This window comes from Musa acuminata, chromosome BXJ1-6, assembly GCF_036884655.1.
Source record: "Musa acuminata AAA Group cultivar baxijiao chromosome BXJ1-6, Cavendish_Baxijiao_AAA, whole genome shotgun sequence".
NCBI classification, from domain to species: domain Eukaryota; kingdom Viridiplantae; phylum Streptophyta; class Magnoliopsida; order Zingiberales; family Musaceae; genus Musa; species Musa acuminata.
Window position 1 is genome coordinate 39,137,662 of NC_088332.1, and position 21,937 is coordinate 39,159,598.

A 21,937-nucleotide genomic window follows, 5' to 3' on the forward strand; every position below is an offset into this window, starting at 1 on the left:
GCTTTATATCCTCTGTGCCCACGCCAAATCTGGCCATGGACCTCGTTCAGCTGCCCCGTGCTTCATATATCAGATTACCTAGTAATGGCAAGACTTCAGGAGTGCATAGTTGTTTCAGGATGCATTAGTACTAGTTGATGTTTGGAGGTCGATGCTTTGTTTGATTAGTGTTTACAGGAACGGTATCATTTCTTCAACGTTCACGAGAGGAATAATTAGTCATCGACTACCGCAAACATCTCCTATTTTGATACAAAGTAAATGGAGCCACAGCGCAAGGACCATCAAGTCCGCTCATGTCATTCAATCCCTTCTTTGGGCTCAGGTTTGTGTCCAGTGTAGCACGAAACGATGGCCTTGACGTAAAGCATATCATAAATCTTACAGAATTAGAATTCATTCGATACTACATTTATAGGACCTCAGTTAAACTCAATTTGCTAACACAAATACAAGTTCACCATTGTCCCCCTGTTGAACCCCCTATCGAAGTAACACGGCTGAGTTCTAACCAAAGGTTGCCAGTAGATGCGAGAGCAAAATTCTACAAGAAAAAAGAAAAAAAAAAACATGAAATATCTTACTACTAAACGAAGAACTTTCAGAAGGTGAAAATCACCCCACAGATTGGACTTAGGAACCTGACTTAATAAGCTTATATGTTTCTCACAAAGCAGTCTCCCATGGCTTTTTTCTGGGGCACACGGTCACCTTTATATGTTTCTGACAAAGCAGTCTCCCACAGATTATATGTTTCTCACAAGGTGAAAATCACCCCACAGATGGCAGAGAGGTAACTTTCCTAGTCCTCTGGTTAAACAGCCACCTTTTGTGAGAGAGAATCTTCATATTCATAGTTATTAACTGGACTGCTCCATGCCTCTGATGGTCTGTGCTCCCCCTCCTAATCACTGTACTCCGAAGAAGCTGACCATGCTACATCATCATCTTCATCTCCATTTCCCTCTGCATCCCCAACATCATCTGCATTATCCCCAATCTCTACATCCTCGTCATCCATATAAGTATTCAAGTCGTTCCCATCGTGATAATCATCATCCGCTTCACCCTCTTCATCCCCCTCCATGTCTCCTAAGTCATCTTCAGTTTCATCATCAACTAGTCCTTGAGGCTTGTCTGCATCACATTCATCTCTATCAGAGGATACTACTGCCTGATCATCATAATCCTCTCCTGAAGCTTGACCATTTTCACCAGATTCCAAACATGGACGGCTGTCATCGTCTTCAACGTATGTCTTTTCTGTTTCACCGATTCCCCACTGTTCACCATCTGAGCTCTCAGGGGATGCCTCAATTCTGCACTGCTTAGAGCTGCTGCTTGCAGTGACAAAACTGCCCAAACGAGAACGCTTGTCAATTGTAGCTACCCTGTTCTCAGATCTTTGTCTAGGCCTAACAGTTCGACGACCACGACTATGACCTTGGCCACGTGTTCGACCCCTTCTGGTGTATTTTCTTGTGGCCTTCTCAAAACTACAATTATTTTCAGTCCGAAGCTCAGTTCTGGAGGAGTTTCCACTCCCAATCAACCTTCTCCCTCCTCGTCCACGACCGCGCCCTCTCCGACCACGACTACTTCGGCCCCTGCCTCCTCTTCCCAAATGCAGCCACCTCCCTTCATTTTGATGGTCAACTTGGTCAGGTGTTCCCATTGACTCTACCTCTTGCTTATCGTGGACAACAACATAACATGATGGAAGCGTCTGCAGAAAAAGATACTCCAGACCATGAAAAGCAACCAAGAAATGCAAAAGATACAAAATCTCAACGAAGCATAAACGATAGAAAAATAAAGAATGACCCATTTTTCTCTCCATCAATTCAACCAATTTTTTGATGGGTAGAAGAGATTGTGCATCTCCCATATTCACATGGTACCATGTGGAGTCAATAGATATAGAGCATGGCTATAGGGTAGTAAAACATCCATTGCCTCTTGGTTGCAACAAAATTTTTGAACATAAGAAATTGTCATTCTAGATTAGATAAAAAGCATTAAATTTTTGAACACTTAAGTATCATCTGAAGGATAAGTATAAGCAAGCAAGACCAAAAATTACCCACAATGGCAGCTATAATGTCAATTAAATGTATGTCAAATGATGGAAAGAAAAATGCATTAAAAGTGGACTTCACCAAAGAAGAAAATGGCTTTTCTAGATAAGGAATCTATAGACCAGCCCATATTGAGCATTCAGCCCACATAATGCTTAAGATTATCAATATTATAGCCACAAGACTACAAAAAGTTAAAATGAAGCAAATAAAAGTAATTTTAATCAGAGAGTACAAAATAGGAACTTAGTGGCATTTCCCTTTACTTTTAAGGTTATGTATTGATATTGTGGTGTTATTTCCTTTGTGATAATAATAGGATTGAAAATCAAATCAAAATTTCATCATTTATAGACAAAAAAAGGACTATAGATGTTGACATACAATTTCAAGCTTATACATGTAGATATTTATTAACACTCTTGCATGTTGCCACAAACCACACTTAGAAACTGAGAATTTCCACTAAAGATTTCTTGCAGGTAATCGAGGAATATAGCATAGAGTTTATAAGCTACCTGATCTGTAGTCTGTTGAAAGTTGTGAATCAATTCTTGCAAAACTCATATTTCTCCTGATTTCTGAATGTTCTTCATTAATGGAAGACCTCTTACAAAAAACCTGTAATGGCTTAATAGAAATACATCTGACCTTATCTAGATATTGCTGAGTTTAGGATGTCTTTGGCAGAGAAGGGCTGAACAGACTTGGACAAAGTTGCAAAATGAAATGTCAGCATATGTTCAAACTTCAATTTTCTTAGATGCCACCATGGGATGGTATCACTTCATTTAAGGTGAAAAGTGAAAGATCAACATAGCTCAAACTTCTATTTTTGTGTAGACACTACCAAGGGTTGGTAGGAGCAAAGATCCATTTTACAAACTAAAAGTAACAAACAATGAATTCTATAAGTTAATCTCTATCATTAGTAGATGAAAAACTAATAATCTTATAAAGTCAATGCTCTACAAACATTAACTATTTCCTCATTCCACTCCACAGAATATCAAGATTGCAATCCCAGAAGTAACAAAAAAGGAAAAAGGATAACTTACAATATAATCTCCTTCCTTTCCTTTATGAGACTCCAGCTTCGGGTGCAGCATATAAGAAATTGAAGAATCAAGATCCAACAGCCTTAATGCCACAGCTGCCGAGGTACTAGGCACCCATGGCAAAACAGGAACTGATCCCGAATGAGCAGTGTTGTTGTCTGCAGCAACTCCTGGATTAGCAGAACTCAACAATTCAGCTGTTGTTTCAAAGGTTGTAGAAAGAACACCTCGTTTTATTGCACCCTCCAACAAAGTTAGAATCTGCAAGCAGGGAACACTAAATATGATAAGTTCTAGAGTTCCTACTTAAGAAAATATTACCGACAGACCAGAAATATATATAAGCACTGAAAAATGTCAATACTTGCATCAATTAAAATATCATAATACAAAGAGAATTTGACACCACAGGAAACTGCATTTCAAAACCAGCAACACCAAGTAATTCAAGCAACAACCGTAAATGCAAGACAAATAACAACTCATGTGCTTAGGTAGATCAAAAACAAAACAAAACAAAACTTTAAGCTAAAAAAATGTCATCTAATTTAGACCATCACTGGTAAAATGTTAAAAACATTGATGTGCTCCTTTGCAATCTGGGAACTAGGGTTTAAGTCATGTAAACAGCTTCTCTATATTTGGTGTATAAGCCTGAGTGACCCTCCCCAAATCTTGCATTGGTGGGAACCGTATGCCCTTTTATGTAGATATTGAAAGCTCTGTTAATTATAACTATTAGACGCAGTTAGAAAGCCAGATTACTACACATTCTTCCATGTTGAGTCTTACCTGTGCTTAGATGTAATTCACTTGGGAGTCACATGAATCCATGAACTTTTGTAGGTTCATTAACAATTTCCTAGTCTAGAACATGATCAGGGAACATTCATTATTCATCCCATGCACACTGAATATGATGCTAATAACTGTTTTTCATAAAACATTGTTTATAAATAAGTTTCCAACTGTGCAAGCAATGCAATGATAACAAGGACAAACTTTGCCTTATTGATAAAGAATTATTAATCTAATGAATCAGATTACTCAAAACTATCAGATTAGAGTATAATCACCATACTTTGAAGTCATCCAAGTTCCAAATAGTGTGGAAACTCAGAGTGATTACATTACCATGCCATTCTGCTTGATCTTTTGCCATTAATTTGTTAAAATTAAAGATTTGTTAGATTAGAGTCCCAGCCACAATATACATGCCCTAGGAGCAAAGTAGTAAACAAATAACAAAAGAGACAAAGCTCTAAGACTGGAGAATGAATGACTGAAGAATTTCAAGGCCTGTCAACATGGCAAAGATCTTATAAATTATAAAACGAGATGGCTTTGATGCAACTATCAATAAGTATATTCTAAATCTAGAATTTTATGCCTCCATCTACTCTGTACAATTTAGACAATATATCATATATAAATTTAACAAGCACAATAATAACTGACAAAAAAATGTCAAATACAAAAATATCTATAAAGAAGATTATCACATTTTTCATAGTGAGTCAAAAGGCCAAAATACATTGGTCACAAGTATTTGGAACACTGAGAAGCTTTATGCAGATGACACAAGTGTTGTACATATATGCCATTACCAAGTTAATATTATTGTAGATGATACAGCATACACAATAGTTCTGAAACATCCAACACAAGAGGCTTCCAATAACACGGCATGAACATGTAAAACATTTTTATGTGTTCTTGCTTCATAGAACAAAACAATGGATACAATTTTTTGCAAATTTCAAAAGAAAGATAAACATATTTCATTGCACATTGTTCGACTTATCAGTGACCTTGAGAGTGCTATACAATTATCGCAACAGTAAGCAATTGCTCCCAATCAATGTAAAACAAATAGCTTATAATGTTTTTTTTCAATTGCAATGTTATAGAAACGCTCCAACGACCAAACAGTTGCCCATATCATTACAGAACAGGTATCATTACTGTTGCATTTACTTCAGGAAAATAAAGAATGGGTTGTTTAAAACCTAACATTTGAAAATTAGCAAAGGACATCTCGAAAGACAAAACTTGAACTGATAGCACTAAAGAAGTCATTGCTTCATCTGTTTGTTACTTTCAGCATTTAATATACAAAATCCATTAGTTGTTCTACAGTGGGGTAGAAAAACAAGTTTCTGCTGTTAATTCATCAAACAATTTAAAACCTGAAACAGTTCCTCAGCAGATGATGAAGACTGCAATTTCACACCCCAAGATTTCCTATATCCCTCGGTCCAAAATGCCTGAAGAGCTTCTGCTGGAATTGAAACCTGTAAATTTTAGAAAATTTAAAAATACAAAATTAAACAGAGATGCAAATTTAACAATGTAAAATAAAACAAAGGTGATAGAGATTTAGAAATCAAGAAGGGTTTCCCACCTCAATCATGGATAACTGTGCTTTCAACAGTCTGATCCCTATGGAAAGAGAGGAGTCAGAGACTTGGAGTTTCCATTCAGGGTCTGATTTTCTTTTTTGTTCACACAAAGGCATATGCTCTGAAAAAATTGCATCAGAGTTATGGAATGCCTTAAATGTCTTGTGGCAAGAAGGGCAATGCCTTTCTTCAGCAGAAAAGGACTGGAAGCAGGAATCACAAGTATGAAGCAGCTCAGAGCATCTTTTCTTCCCATATTTCATTGCACACAATTGGTAAGGATTATAGCATTCTTTCCACATCCATCTGAATAAACCTTGGTATCTCCTAACAGCAGCACTTATCTCAGCTTTGCTCTGCCCAAGTTCAATTCTGAAAGATGATGAATTCTCCAAAGCATCAGAAGCGAGACCACAGAGGGAACTGCTAGGACTGTCAAGTTCCATGCTGCAATCTGGACTTGATGACGTTTTAGTCAGCCCTGTTATAACCGGATCTCCAACTAAATCAGAGCTGACAAATTTCTTATTCCTTCTGATTGCCTCTTTGAAGGTTGACTCTATTCTTTGCAACATTGAATGCAAATGTGATTCTCTAATCCCACGTGTATCCAGAGCAGCTAAAAGAGCATCAAATGCCTGTTCGCATTAAAGACCACATAAACCTCAACATCATGAAGACAATACGGCACTTATGAAACTCATCTAACATGTTAACCTAAGTTTATCTGATAGTAAATTTAACTGGTCCTTCACACTTACATTATTTTCTAAAACGGAACGAGATTTTCATTTTTGTTGCCATGGACATTTTCACACTACTCAACAAGAGAGTGGGAAGTTTTCTTAAGTAGTAAGTGATACACTATAAGTGGCAGAAATTTCCAGGCAATAAGTTCAGCAATCCATAGAACTACTAACTGTTAAATCGAGCTCCATTATGTAATATAGCTATTACATCAATTGATATACTTAAGAATTAAGATCTAAGTATTCAAATATAGAATTTACATCTGTTTAGAAGTTCTTTCCTGAACTTGTCACCCAAACATAACTGATCGAAACTTTACTATTCTCATATCTATTACAAAATATAAGGGACAAGAGAACAACAGTACTGAAATAGTAGCAGCAGATCCAACAGCATGTGGATTAAGATTGTGCTAACTTGACATTATTTATTAAAATGTAAATAATATTATAGTTCCAAGTACATGATGTAAAAGTAATGGTACCATTGTGAAGAGTGGAAAAAAGCACAGACAAGCGTAACAACTGGAACAAAGGAAACAAGGAACGTAATAGCCAAGGAGGTTTTAAACCAAGGCTTAGCAAAAGCAATGGCAACACAGAAAAGTTAATCAAGCGAACAACATTGCAATTTTTATGGCCTACACACCAGCCATCCAAGCTGATGCCATCCAGGCAGATATCAAACTTATCAATCACTGCCCAAAAGCTGATGGTTGGCAAAATTAATGACACATGTAATAGTGGTTTGCCGTATCGAGGAGTACCACTCGGTATGAGCGATATATACCGGTCTGACAGGGGACCGGTATAGACAGTACATATCGGTTTATCGGTATGTCCCACTGTATCATGTGTTGGTATATTGATACATACCATACAGATAGCCGATCGGTACACGGTTCAGACCGGTAATGCGAACTATGAGTGGGATGTCCATGAAGATGATGAGATTGGAGGAAGAAATGGATGATGGAAGAGCAAATACTACAGATTCCAAGTGGCCACAAGGCATAAGCCAAAAGCTACAGTGTCCAAGTGCATAATGCAAATAAAGGATTCATGGATAATATGCATATGCCATGATAATTTTAAAATGTTTTACTTGAAGAATCAATTATAAATTGAAACCCAAAACATAAAATTGCTAGAATCTCAAAGGAACATGCATGGATAAACCACTTAAGCCGAGAATCCCACCAAAACTAAACCAGTGAATTGAAATATGGATCTAACCATTTATTTCATGTAAATTATAATGAATAGAGAATGAGAAAAGCAATGACACAAACACAAATAACAAAGGCATTTGTCTGACAAATAAAATTGTATGTACCACCTTACATGATACCTTTACATGACAGTATTATATACACCAACTAGTCTAAATAATATCTTGTTGACCAGAACTAGGAAATATTCTTCATCGTTCACATTTGACTGACTTCAGTTATTTATAAGTTCCAAAAGACAAAATAATAAGGTTGATGCTTTATTACTTAATAATAATAAAGAAAAATATTTGGATATTTGCAGGCTAATTAGCAATAAAAGTCTCACTGTTTCCTTCATTAAAAACAAGTGCCAAGTCCCAAAATATGAACTGGCTGAAACTAATCCTAAAAGAGATTGTCTAGGACCTAGATGCTAGTATGCACCAAGTGTTAGAAATGTCTATAAAATGGTTATATTTACAGAGAAGTTTGGTAAATAAGAAACTAGTTTGACAGTATCATGTGAGTATTGTATTAAACTCCAAAAACTATCAATATCATCTATTCTTTAAAAATTGTGGGCATTATCAATAAACTGAATCTCATATGGACTACAAGGCTGCAGTGCATAAGCACAGCCCCAAAGTTCCCATCACTGAAATTACATATTGCCACTGACACTTACTGGCTTGCAGTTTTGTTTCCCATTTATGATTGTGGGCAATGTAGCAGAATATGTATATAGTTGTATCAACTGCTCCAGCTTAATGTGATCATACATCAATAACTACATAAATGTATAAACCACCAAAAAGATTTAAAGTATAACAGGATATTTCAAACATATTTAAGGAAAGGTTGGATATAAAGCTACCTCCTCTGAATCGATAAGCCGCCAATGGCCATCTTTGGATTCAAAAAAGATTCTCCCAGAGCCAGGATCATTTGGTGAAGAAGATGTTGAAAATTGCCAATACCGATTTCGCCTGCGGTCTTGACCTAGGGGTAATGATCGGTAAACATAAAGTTGCTCTGCCTTGTGACCAATAAATGCTTTTAATTGGGAACGTGACTTTTCAGTAGCATATACATGCTGGTGAACTGGATGAACATCCGCAGTTGTAAGTTCATGTCCTATAGACGTGTTACCAAAATTAACCCGATTCGGTTCAAAAAACAGCTCATTGCTGATGGCTTCTAGATTACCATCATTACCCTTATCAACATTGTCTAGTGCCATTTGACTTCCCACTCTTGCACCATTACTTACAGCTGCCTCAGCTTTATTTATACTGAAGGCAGTACCTTGTAATCTGCCAGGACACTCTTCTTTAAAACGCCTTTTATCAAGTTGTGCCTCTGCCCACATTTGTTTTTTGAGAGCACTTGCAGCTTCCAAACGTTCCTGTAAGTCCTTGAGTCAATTACCTAATGACAAAACAGAAGGAAACAAAAGGGAAAAGACATTATTATCTCATTAATACCTCAAGAACTATTCGTATAGAGTTTCCTTCAACAGCCACTCCTACCAAAGCAACAAGAGCATGCAAGCGTTCTTCAACACTCAGTTCAGAATAATCGCCTTCTGACAATCCCTGAACCCATGGTTCACCAAAGTTGCTTTCATCAATTTCTGTGTCCTCCATACCAAGGTTACTTGCTTCAATGTAATTTGAGTTGCCATCTGGAAGATGGGAAACACCTGAAGTGCTTACTGTTTTTGATTTCTCCGAAGGCATTTTAGGACCTTTTTCCACAATACCAAAGCTAGTACATGCAGTTACTCCATTCTCTCCCCCTTCTTCCTGACATGACAAAGTCAATGTCATAGAATCTTTTAACTCGCTTGCAAAAGGATCATTCTTATCCAGCTTTGCATCAATGCAAGCATCATCAACTTCAGGATCATCAGCAGCATCACCTTCCGAATCTTCATCTCTTTCAGCTTCATCTACATCTTCTGTATCCTTTTCAGCTTCCTCAGAGTCTGAAAGTGCACTTAGAAATACTTGTATCTTTTCCCGAGCAGCAGATAATACAGCATCTGCATCAGCAGGATCCTTCCTGTAAGGTGATCTTACACAATATGTTGAAGGAGCAGTTCTCTCAAAAAGTTTTGTGTCTCGCGATAATGCTGCAGCAATAGATGCCTCTGGTGTCTTGCTTGTGGTTAGGTCCCGTAGTCCAGAATTCTGATAATGTGGCAAAAAATACAGGTTAACCAAATCAAGAACAAGCAAACAATCTTACAAAAGACATTTACCTGAATCTTGTCTGCAACTTCTAGTATAGTAAGGCCATTGCTTCCCTCGAGAGAAAGAACATGAAAAGCAGCAAATTTGACTGTTCCAGGAGTCAAACGATGCCTAGATCCACGACGATGAGTATAGCCCCTTTCTTTCATCAAAGCGAAAGCATTTTCAGCCGCCAAACCATTCCGTAAATTGGAAATAATGTCCTTGCCATTGTTACCCTGGGTAGAAATTGCTTAAGAATTTTACTTAGTAACACCATATATTAGCTTTTTGATAAGTAAATACTCTAACGAAAACCAAAACATGAGCTTAATACTTGAACTAGCAAGATTCAACATTTCATAGAAATAAATGCTGCAGAAACTGTGAAGGTTTCAAGAGGCACAAGGTTCACCAAATAGCTAAATGTTCTAATAGTACTCCCAATTGGTTATACATTATACAATCAGAACCGAAATCAGCACAAGAGAACTATCCACATATCTAAAAATGCTCCAAGCAGAGGCACAATACCCTCACCTGTTATAGTTTGCAGTTAGTTCGACAATAAAAACAACCACTTTCACATGTAAGACGTGCAAAAGTGAGATGTTCAACCCTGAAATTCAATCTTTAAGACAAAGCAAGTCTGATAGTTATCCTTATTTTCTATTATATTTTCATATTATTATCTTTTACTTCCTCTCGTTTTTTCTTCCGCCATTCTCGAATTATATAAAAAAAAACTTCCTCTATTTGTTACGAACTTATCATCAGATTTGGTATTTGAACTTCTACCCCACATCACTATCCTTATACACCATCATAAAGGTTGAGAGGCCAACAACTAACGACACAAGTTTAAACATTTTATGCCACATGATTAGATATCCATTTTAGGTTGGCGAACCTATTAGGTTGCATCATGACACAAAAAAGTTCCACATATACTGAGATCATTGGCATCTAGTGATTTAAAGAAGATGATAAAAGATTTGGCAGCTTTTCCATTAGCTTTTTTCTTCAAAGAAACAAATAAATAACCTAACCTCTTTATTAGAAATATTAACCTAATGACTGCCGGCTGTGAAGTGAGACTATTTCAGTTATAGCTACTGTGCCCCAAGAGCAGCTCAAGATGGATGCAACCAATTGCATCACGACATACAGCTTGCTGCACTAGCCACAATGCAAGCCACCTCAAGCAGGATTTGTCATCAAGAATGGCATCAGGATGACTGGCTGCCACAGGCAGGTAAAAGGACAGAAGGAAATAAAAGAAGAAAGTCAAGTTTACATTCAAACTTCATTCCTACTCATAGGCCCTCTAAAGCAGTAAAAACCATTCAAAAAGGAAAAAGTACTTGAGCTCCTAGCTGATAAGCCTATCATGACCATTTGATTTATTAAAAACACAAAAAAGAATTATGACTTTAATAGGGAACATCTTAAGAAACTCTTCAATTTACTACTGAACATGCTTCAACTGTCTGGACTTAAGTAAACAATTATTAAGTTCTTCACCATGCCGAATCTCATTAATGTCATGTATATGTGCAATTCCTTATTTTCATCATCAACAGTCAAGCCTCCCCAATCAAAACGAGATCAGCATCAACTAGGCCTATAAGTCATATATGTGTAAGTTCCTATTCTATAATTTCCAAATAATAATCTTGGCATATAGGATTTGGGCTATTCATAAATGTGCATGTACACCAAATGATTACAGATTATAGATACCATAATGGATATCTTAATGTCCAACTAGGGTATAAAAGGTGACCAAAAGTTTCTTTTATATGAACATCGTAACGCTAGTTAAACATAACTGATGACTCACGTAAAAGGTCAAAAAAACAAATGTTACAAAAGGAAATGTCATGGCAACAGTCAGACTATCTTCGTAAAAGGTCTGCAGAAAGAGGAAAGTTTATATGGGTGTAGCTTTTCTTTTTTTAAAAGTTTTTGCAGAAAACTAGGTACCTCATTCTCATCCCGAGAATATACACGGTCCACATTTCTCTTCTTCAATTGTGGCCCAAATCCAGCAGCCAATGCAAATTGTCGCAGTATCTCAGGCCATGTCAAATAATTCAAATGCCGTTGCCAACCACGAATGTTAAAGCCCCATGCATATGCCTAAAAAACAAAAGCATAATAATGGGAATATGAGATGAATAACATTAACCAGAAAGCAGCAATCAAGAAAGTATGAAGTTGACGAAAGGGAGTATCAACCCCCTCAACATTAACCAGAAAGCACTAATCAAGAAAGTATGAAGCTTAGGAAAGGGAGTACAAACCCCCTCGATAATCTGTGGATGGCCACCTCCTGGATTAACAGTGCTACTTTGGCTAGCCCCGAGTGTGCTAGCAGGAGTCCTTGCAACATCCTCAATGTCCTTAATAATGGATTTAAGTAGAGCAACATGCACTTCTCCCAGAAGTCTTGAATCCTGTGAAAGCTTTTTATTAGATCATCAACACAACAGAAAAGGTAAAGCTGCTTCTAATGGTCCCTTGTGACCAGTAATGCAGAAATCTGCAGCATAGTTGTACCCATATGAATGATTTTTAAATTCATTATTGGACTTCCATGATTTACAGCCCACATGGTAAATGCAAATTTATTGACCAAATCATTTTACATAGCTCCTCATGTTTCTGGTCCTAGTGAGGCAGACCAATGAAATTACCACATTATTCACCACTCCAAGAGGCAAAAAAATATGAGTTATTGCCATATCAAGTATCAACAATAGGCTTTAGCATACTCCAAATATTCTGGTTCGTAAAGACTAACTTCCTTCAAGTAATATGTAGAGCACATGCAAGATTCAAATAAGGCAGGCATGAAGAGTCCTAAGGTAACTGAGGTCAGATTCTGTAAAGAAACTTCAATCACTAAAAAGTTGGTTTTAGGGAAAGAGAATGGCCCTAACCAGCCAGAATAATTTATCCAAGGCCTAAAGTTTGGAGACAAAAGAAAATGAGAAATAAGTTCAAATTGGTCTCTGATTACAGCATATTAATTGTGGTCTGGAATCTGGATAACACCCACCAAATAATTCCGGTATTCATAAAGCATGAGATGCTCACATTCAAAAAAGTAAAGCAAGATTCAGAGATCACTCACGTAATCATGGAGAGACTGCACAAACTCATCAAGAGTGAATGGCCAAAGGCCAAGCACGTCAGCAAAGGTAATTAGAAACTTCCAAACCTGAAATTCCAACCAATTTGCATATTATTGATGTGTTAGGGAAATTCCAATGATATTACCATAGCAGCGACTGAATATATATAATGGGAATTTGCGAGCACATAGCTTCAGAAAAATAAAAACTATTTTGATAAGTAAAACACACCATCATTTTTTTTAGAAAGTTGGACTTTTGACTGATAAAAGGTACTTGCTATTTGTTAGTTAAGAAATCTAAGACGAAAGTGAGACATGCACATGAAATATATGACAAAATAGCATGATTATGGAAATTTAATCAATTCTAAACATGAAAAGATTAAAAAATGCACCATAAGAAGGTTTGCTATCTTCTCATCAGAATCAGCCCAAGGCTGAATTGCAAAAGGCTTTTTTAGTCCTACAGAAATTGGCGGAAATGCAGTCAGCATACCTGCAGTGGAAACAGACAAAACTTAGCTTACACTCCATTATAGTAAACAGTGAAACTAATATGACCGACATCTATGAATACATCAGAGCATTGAATCGTTGAAATGTTGTATACTCAGTCATATAAAACAGTTGCCAACAAAGTCAGAAGGAATCATATCATGCAGATTTCTAGAACTAAGCTGAATAAAGTGAAGAGAACTGTACTTCTGAATGAATCGAGTTGTTGCAAAGTTTCATTTTCGAGAGCAAATATTGAGGAAAATCCTTTATTTGCTGCAGCCAACTCCATTAACTCCAAGCGCTCATCCTCAATAAGCTCCATATATTCCTTTGCGATTCTACGGGCAGTAGCCCTCTCAGTAGCAGCTTTCAGTCTTGCTGCCTCCTTGTCTCGTCTCAGTTCTTCTTTCTGCCTCAGCTTCTCAGCCTGAACTCATTCAAGAAAATGTTAACAAAGTATTTGAAGAACCAGGTGTAGAACAATACTTCCGGAACCTACCCTACGAGATTCCTTCAGCAGGAACTTCTCCCTACGCTCATTTTCACGCCTTTGTTCACGTTGAAACCTCTCTTCCTCTCGCTGTTTTTCACGCATCATCCGCTCTTCTTCCTTTCTTCTTTCACGATCATGTCTCTCAATTTCCCTCTGCATTTGTTCTTCTCTCTGAAGATTGACAATTTGTTTCAGTACTGGATATTGAACGCGCAACGACAAACTCTGAACAAAAGGTACCTTTCGCCTCAGGTTATCTTGTTTCTCAAGCTCTTTCCGAATCCGTTTCTGATGGGCTTCCTCCTCCTTAGCAGTCCTTGCTTCATCACTCTACATATGGTAAAAATAGTTCATGACAACACTTATCCCAAGAAAATCAGATACACAACTGCACTATATTACACGATTGTAAGTACCTTACGTTTCCTCCCCAACCAAGAAATATTTTCATCACGGGAAGTCCTATCAGATGATATATGTGGGTTTTCTAATCCTACAACCTGATTGGTATGAAACTGAGTATCACTTGCAGGAGACGGAATGGAGTCACTACATGCAGCACTGCCATATTCCATCAGGTCAGAAGGAATTTTTTGTTTCCTGCTTTGTTGGGACCTGAGGCTGGCACCAGACATTTGACCTTGGAAGGTATAACTTGGTGCCTCCTGATCATTTACATGCAAATTCTTTCCACCTAATGGTACAGATGTCACCCCGTTATTAGGCACATCTATTGAAGAGTCATAATAGTGAGATTGAGATGCCATGTCATATGCCTCTGAGCGGGCACTTGGCTGCTCAGGGAGAAACCGATATTCAGGAAGAGGTCTAGGACCCATATGCAGATGGACGGTATGAGAACCCCCATTTGCTGGTTTCCTCTTCCCTTTAGATGAACTTGTTGAGAAATGTTCAATGCCAGAGGGAAAACTTGATGCCTGCAAGGTAGAAACAGTCAAAAGAAATATACAAATAAAATCATATGACATAAAGCACAAATCAAACTCATAATCCAACTATAGCAGTCAATTTCCAGCAGAACTTTCATCAGGAAACTCTAAGAGACAATAGACCTTTGTTGTCTTTATGTCATGTCTCCCACACACAGTGCCATCATAGGGCCAGACAGGCTGCTTCTGTTGTGCCGATATTTCTGTTAAAATATTAAAAAATAAATAAGTAGGAGAATGGAGGAAAATTTTGATATGTGGGCAAAGTAACTGCAGCCACACATAGCTCCCAGTACAAGGACCACCTAGTAAAGAAAAAGTAGCAAAGAGAGAAGAGAAGATTAAATCTGGAAAGATAATTCCAATTATTTTAATAACTGATTAAGCTATTGGAATGTAAATTCATTACTTGGAAAACTCATGCACATAATATTTTCTATAACTGAAACCTGTAAGAAAAATAATGAACCTAGCTTTTAATACAAATAAAAACCTGAACCAAGAAATCTACTAGGTAATGACCATTGTTTCATTAGACAGAATGATCTTCAATAAACAACTAAGGCACCATTTGATCTTCACAATCTCATATCAAGAGAAAAGTTAATTCTATCAATCAACAGCAAAATGAAAACCAGCATCAAAGCCACGATAAATAAAACATACAAGTCTCAAATAGAGACCAGGAACATGCAAACCACCAAATCCCACTACTTTAAATGCATACTATCAGATTGGTGAGGCAAGAATGAACCAGCAAAACAACATGATGGCATGATGACAGAGACGAGTGACACACTACTTATGTCTGATATACTACACCCGAGAAAGGGCTAAGGTCTGGATAAAATATCAGAGCTTACTCCACAAAATAGGGTGAAAACCATAATAGAAAGAATTTGAATAACCCAAGTTTGTTCAAGACAAAAAAAAAAAAAAAAGATCTACCCAGAAAAGCTCAGCATAATCAAATTCCATATGATAAGTCTTTTTATCCATCATTTGTCTACAATTGCACATTCTCTGGCACAATAGCTCACCTCAATGTCACTTTCCTAAACTTATATCCATGTTAACCTGTTCTATAACTACCCAGAGCTTTTTTACATATGCATATGCTAACTAAATTTCCTCTCGTACACAGATACACTTCAGCTTCAGTTAGTCAAACTTGTACTCTTACTCCGACATAGAAATTCCAACCTACCAGTTTTTGTGTTATCAAATGTTAATATTGACAAATGAATCTCTTGCTTGCACATAAAACATTCTTACAACCCCCTTAATTACCTTAATCTTTAAAACACATCATCTTGCTCAACAGCATTTGACAATAATGCAATATATGCAATTCCCATAAAACAGACAATATCTGCATTGTGATGTAGATGACCTTATGTTTTAAATGTAGAAGCATCTAAAGGATTAGAAATACAAGGTTATAGGCTATTGTATAATGACCAAACAACAAGGTCATGCTCATATTGTGATATGACCACCAACAGCAAAAGCATCGTTCTAGTTTTACAATCTCTAATATCCAAAGTAAAACAAAGATTCAGTCATCAACTAATGCCAATCACATATCTTTTCTTTTTTTTCCCACTAAGACTGTGATGTGCACAAATTACTGTCTTCCAAGCTAGAAAGACTTCCACAAGCTACATTAGCATGCACTACAACTACTAGTATTAATAAACAGAAACTGTCATCATATTTCTTATATGCTAAATTCTAAATGTCAGCCAATTGCAATTGACAATTGCACCAACAAAACCTAATCTACTGAAAGATCAATAACTCAACTAACAAAAAGGAAACCCAACAAGGAACTACTTGAAATTGGAGCAACTCTAGACAGCAAAGCAACATATGTAAAACTAGCATGCCGGTTGCAATACCAAGTTAGGATGTACTATGCACCAACAAGATAGCATGGCCATAGCAGAAGATGAATATTTGGTATCACACTGTAATGATACCTATTGGGGCTCCGAAAGCACCAGGCGGCAGCGGATCAAACTCGACACCAAGGCCAGGCCCATCCTGCCGCAGCGGCTCGCCAAGCTGTGCTTCCACCGATGCTAGTATCCTGAGCTCCGCCATGGTCAGGCGGTTGAGGTGGGTTGGCGGAGGCGGCAACACAGGATCGTAATACTGCCTCCCGACGGCTGACATATCTGCACCAGTCCTTGAGACGACCGCCGCTGCCCTTGAAACTGCCCTCCTGGACTCCACGCTGCTACCATAGGGGCTGGAGCTCAACCCGACGCCTCCCGACTCCGAGGACGGCATATCATTCTGAGGAGGCAGCACCGGTGGCGGTGGCGTCAACGGCAAGGATTCCTCGTCCCTCCGCTGCCTTCTCGTCGGCGGCAACTTCCGGTCCTTGAGCCTCCGATGGCAGAACCACATCTGTAGCTGCCGATCCGAGAGACCGGTCTTCACCGACATCTCAGCCCGCAGCGTCTCCGACGGATGCGTGTCCACTGATCAAAAACAAGAATCGCAACAAAAGAACCCCAAATCAACACCAATCGAGACCGATCAAACGATGGGAACCCTAATAGTAACAAATCGAGATCAACAAACCAGCATAGGCCTTCTCAAGAATCTCCAATTGGTAGGGGGTCTTCATCTTGCGCTTGGGCGGCTTGTCTCCGCTTTCCGGCGTCGGCTTCTCCTGATCTCCCCCCCCGGCCTCCATCCCCTAACCCTAGATCGGTAACAAGATTTCCCCCCCGGCGAGGCGAACAACAACGACAACAAAAAATAGAACTAATTCGTCCTGCCTCGCATTAATTTATAGCACGCGAAAAGGGCGAACACGGCGTGGCAAAACCGATGAAAAAAAAGAAAAAGCAATCGCGAAAAGGAAATCACGAAGCGATGTAGGGTGAGATCGCAGAGAGAATAATACGAAGAATACCAAATAGGAGGAGTCGCAAGAAACGATCCAACAAAGAGGGGAAAGAAAGAGGGACGGATGAGAGAAGGAATAAGAAGAGAAAAATAACACCAGTGAGTATTGAGGGGAGGGGAGGGGAGGGGAGGGGAGGGGAGGAGAACGAAAATGGGAAAGAGATTGGGGGAATTGGGAGAAATAAGAATAAGATGGGGTTTGATTTGGGAGTATCGTTGAACAGATCGAACAAACGATCCATGTCATGCAGCGATCTCGTGGTGCAACAACAACAACAGCAACAACAGGGCGTTTCCATGAGGGGGGTGTATTGGGCTGGATAAAGGGTGTTCTTTGGCTTTTGGATTCCCCCTCGTTCCTTTTGGGTTTGTGGGAAGGAGTGCGATCGAAGACCGGGGGGCGACGGTAAGGTCGATTTGGGTTCGACTTTTGTTCTTCGTGCACTCCTCCTTTGTGGCGCTCCTTTCTTGTTCCTGCCCTCGAAACCGTTTCTTTTCAGGGGCGTGTTTTTTTTCTGGGTGGTGTGTCTGTCGTGTGTGCGGCTTCGCGTACCCGTTGGAGTGTGAGACGGGTGGGACCGGGTACGGGCTGGGGCCCGCCTCATCTTCCGGTGGGAGCCCTGTGATGGAATAAATATAGAGCTATTTGATGTCCACGTTCTTACCCTTCCCAATCGGTTTGATGGTTCGTCGACTTTAGATCGAATCGTTTGACTTTTGAAATCGGAACCAGTAATCGGTGATTTCAGATTTCTTCATTAAAAGAAAATTATCAAGACTACTTTCATCGATAGTTTGAGACTATTTAATCCTAACGGTCCAACAATCGACATTTAAAGGCACAAATGATCAGCTTACGGTTTATCCCCTTCTCCCATTAATATATTTTTAATTATTTTGGTACATAAAATCTATATATTCCTATTTGGAAATAATTAGTTTTGCAAAATATTACGCAGGTTCTTCTACAATTTATTATTTATATGACTTTTCACTAAAAATATATTAAATTGACTCTAATATATTATAAATTCTCCGATCTCTCTCTCTCTCTTGATCGTTCTTTTTTTTTTTCGGTCTGTAATGGATCATTTTACCCTTTGTTGTGCCACTGTTCAGAGCTTGTAAAGTCTGTTTGTAATTTGCATTGTTTACGAAGTGTTTTTCGGAGATGTTTGCTTGTGAATCCGATTGAGGCGTTCTCTCTAATCCGTTTTCTCTTTTGGTGGTCCTAAGGGACAATGGGAGGCTTCGGGGAGGTTGACATTTGCGGACGGACCCGCACGACTTAGGTAAAACCAGCTAAGTCCGTGACAGATGGTATTCTCATTAGTTTATTTGGTGGATACATTGCTAAATAATTAAAATAAATTGAATTTAAATCATAGGATCGAAGAAGATTGCTTTGCGAACGTACTGGTTTGACGAAAAACAATGTGGCGAGGCACATCGGACAACCATCCTAATCCTATTCAATACTGTGGTGTGACGTTTCATATGATGTGTGTTATGGTGTAGCCATCATAGGGCATGGAAATATGAAATGAACTTTGTACTGTGCACATAACATAGGTATAGATGGACCCCGGAAGGTACGTACGTAAGTAAGAGTGAAGAAATAGAATAAATGTCAAAAAATATGAAATGAAGAAATGAAAAGGGATTGAATTTTATTTGTACTGTGAGATGCATTCTGTCTATTATATTGATAAATATGATAACGAGAGGACTTGTTTATATATATATATATATATATATATATGAATTTCAACTCTATAACTTAATAATGAATTTCAAACTTTATAATAATGTTTACAAGATTTTTTTTCTTTAAGTTTGTATAGAGTAAGATAGGATGACTTATTTTTAATCCAACTAATATGTTTAAGCTCGTAGCTATAAATTATTGATATTGGAAGTTAATACAGTAATTAATCACAATCAACTTGGACTCGACAAGTTAATCCGATAAAAAGGATAACGTGCCAATTACATAGATATATCACGTCACTATAACATATAAAGTAAAAGGCTTTAATATTTATTTGCTAAAATTCCGTTTGCTACTTATCTTTTGGGCAACAAAAAGAACACTTGTCTTTTGGGCTTTAATATTTAGTATTTATAACGATCGTTATAAATACTTTAAAGGAAGACTTGTTTATTATGCATATTTTAATGTCAAAGTCTATATAAGTTAATAATGAATTTAGATTTTTTTTTATACCTGATAAGATATATTTAAATTACGAGACACGTCACAACCGATGCCACGCCGCGCTACAGCCAAGTTAGTAGGGGAAGCACCCCCATGCGTCAAGTTAGAACCCGTACGAAGACATGGTTTGGTATGTCTCATCCTAGAAACTCAGGACGACGCCGTTTGGCGCCATTCCGCGCGTCCCAAGACGACGGCCGCACAACAATACTGTCTCATCCCTCGAGGATCGGTCGTCATGCTAAATCCGCGTACGATCGACCCTCGTACAGTAGTATAAAAACCTCGACTAGTATCGGACCAGGGGGAGAGAAAAAATAATTACTGACTTGCTCATTGGAGGGACCAAAGTTGGGAATCATTCGACGAAGATCATTTTTGCAGGAAAGCGATCACCCTCGAGCTGCGAGCGTCTCAACCTGAAAATTACCATCCAGTGTATGAAGGCAAGCTGCTAACCGGCCTAGAGACGGAGAGACGCTACTCAACACAGACGATGCCTGGATCAAGAAACAATGATCAACACTCCGTCGCGAGGGCCCGACCTACCTTGGCATCCAGTTCAACCGACAAAAGACTCCATTCGTGGACCAAGCCGTGCTAACTCATCAGTTACGATATATTTGTTCACCAATAATACCAACGTATAAACCAATAATAATTTGAACATAAAAGTTTTATAATATTTATTTATAGTGAGATCGAGACGAAGAATTTCTCCCTCGATCAAATCAAACATGTTTTGGTAAAACCATTTTGCTGTATGAGGGTTTCCCGAATGTAATAACACAAGTCTTTGCTATATCGAGTTAACAATAAAAATTGATATTAGTATAATTATATATATATATATATATATATATATATATATATATATATATATTAGCCTTAATATTGGCCTTGAAACAAGTATTGAAAAATTCAGATATTAATTCATTAGCATTTTCTAGATATAAATACTATAAAATTTAGGTGACTTTTGGTTTGATTTGATTGACAGAGACTTGATGCAGCAAATTACATGATGGATTATCACTTTTAAGTCCAGGACAAATAGCAAAATTAAATTAGGTAACAGCGAGAACCTAATGGTCACAAGAACTTTGTCCTCTTCCTCGGTCGTACATTTGTTTCCAAAAGCAAAAGACATTTGGAATAGAGTTGCCAACCACCCAATAAGTTTAAGTTGTATCATTATCTGAGGATGAAGAATGCTCGTATTTAATATTTATCTCATCCGTATTTATTATTATTATTATTGTTGGTGGATGGAAGGACAAGTATTTAATAGTCATAGTACGATTAAAACTAGATCGTATTATGAATTTAAGTAGGAAAAATATCTTGTATGATTTAATATTTATTTATTTTATTAATATGTCATGCATCTCGATATTTTGATGACGGAGTAAGATGCGAGAAAATATTTTGATGATGAGAGAAATAGAAATGATACATCGAGAAAGGTATAATATACCTTTGTTAAGAATTTCTATTTAAGTTAAGATATAGTGTTTATAAATGATGAAAAAAATTAATTTTTTTCAATGAATGTAGGTAGGGGTTGTCAAACCACATTAATGTTTACCAATTTTTAATATATTTATTGTTTCTTTTTTTTAGTTTCAAAATCTTTTCTTCCTCCCAAAAGTGGAAGAAAAGACTCCGGAACAAAAAAAAAATCAATGATAAATTATATATATTAAAATTGAAGTAAAATTTACGTAATTTAATACTTTCTACCCACATCTACAAAGAAAAATCAAAATTTTACCATGTGAAAATACAAATAATATATCTCGCGAGTTAATCAAAACCTAAGCGGAAGATCCACGTAAGAATATTTGAAGAGTAATCAAAGTGTCTTTCCCCATATCTCTCTCATTGAATTCTTGAGTTATATGATTTATTTATAACAATAAATTTTAATTTATCTTTTCTAATTACAAAATCCAAAAAAGTTTAAATCTAATTAACTT

General features: G+C 37.5%; 1 protein-coding gene across 1 annotated transcript; it reads right to left on the minus strand.

The window, feature by feature from the left end:
• Window positions 1–357: 357 nt before the first annotated feature.
• LOC135676900 (homeobox-DDT domain protein RLT2-like) lies at window positions 358–18,181 on the minus strand. Its single transcript, XM_065188599.1, has 18 exons — window positions 17,411–18,181; window positions 16,801–17,307; window positions 14,942–15,021; window positions 14,285–14,806; window positions 14,109–14,198; window positions 13,875–14,039; window positions 13,580–13,802; window positions 13,273–13,373; window positions 12,875–12,961; window positions 12,042–12,194; window positions 11,722–11,877; window positions 9,765–9,974; window positions 8,986–9,693; window positions 8,376–8,906; window positions 5,541–6,176; window positions 5,326–5,430; window positions 3,137–3,397; window positions 358–1,726 (listed from the first exon to the last, which is right to left on the minus strand). The coding sequence occupies exons 1-18, from the start codon at window positions 17,523–17,525 to the stop codon at window positions 905–907; spliced, it is 5,472 nt and encodes a 1,823-aa protein (XP_065044671.1). The 5' UTR covers window positions 17,526–18,181; the 3' UTR covers window positions 358–904.
• Window positions 18,182–21,937: the final 3,756 nt, after the last annotated feature.

What these genes read in the sequence shown, in the direction of transcription:
- LOC135676900 (XM_065188599.1), bottom strand. Translation starts at nt 17,525, where the DNA reads ATGGAGGCCGGGGGGGGAGATCAGGAGAAGCCGACGCCGGAAAGCGGA. An exon ending in AAGATAACCTGAGGCGAAAG is followed by an intron (nt 14,040 to 14,108) that starts GTACCTTTTGTT and finishes GTCAATCTTCAG; the next exon opens with AGAGAAGAACAAATGCAGAG. An exon ending in GAAAGGAAGGAGATTATATT is followed by an intron (nt 1,727 to 3,136) that starts GTAAGTTATCCT and finishes CTTTTTCTGCAG; the next exon opens with ACGCTTCCATCATGTTATGT.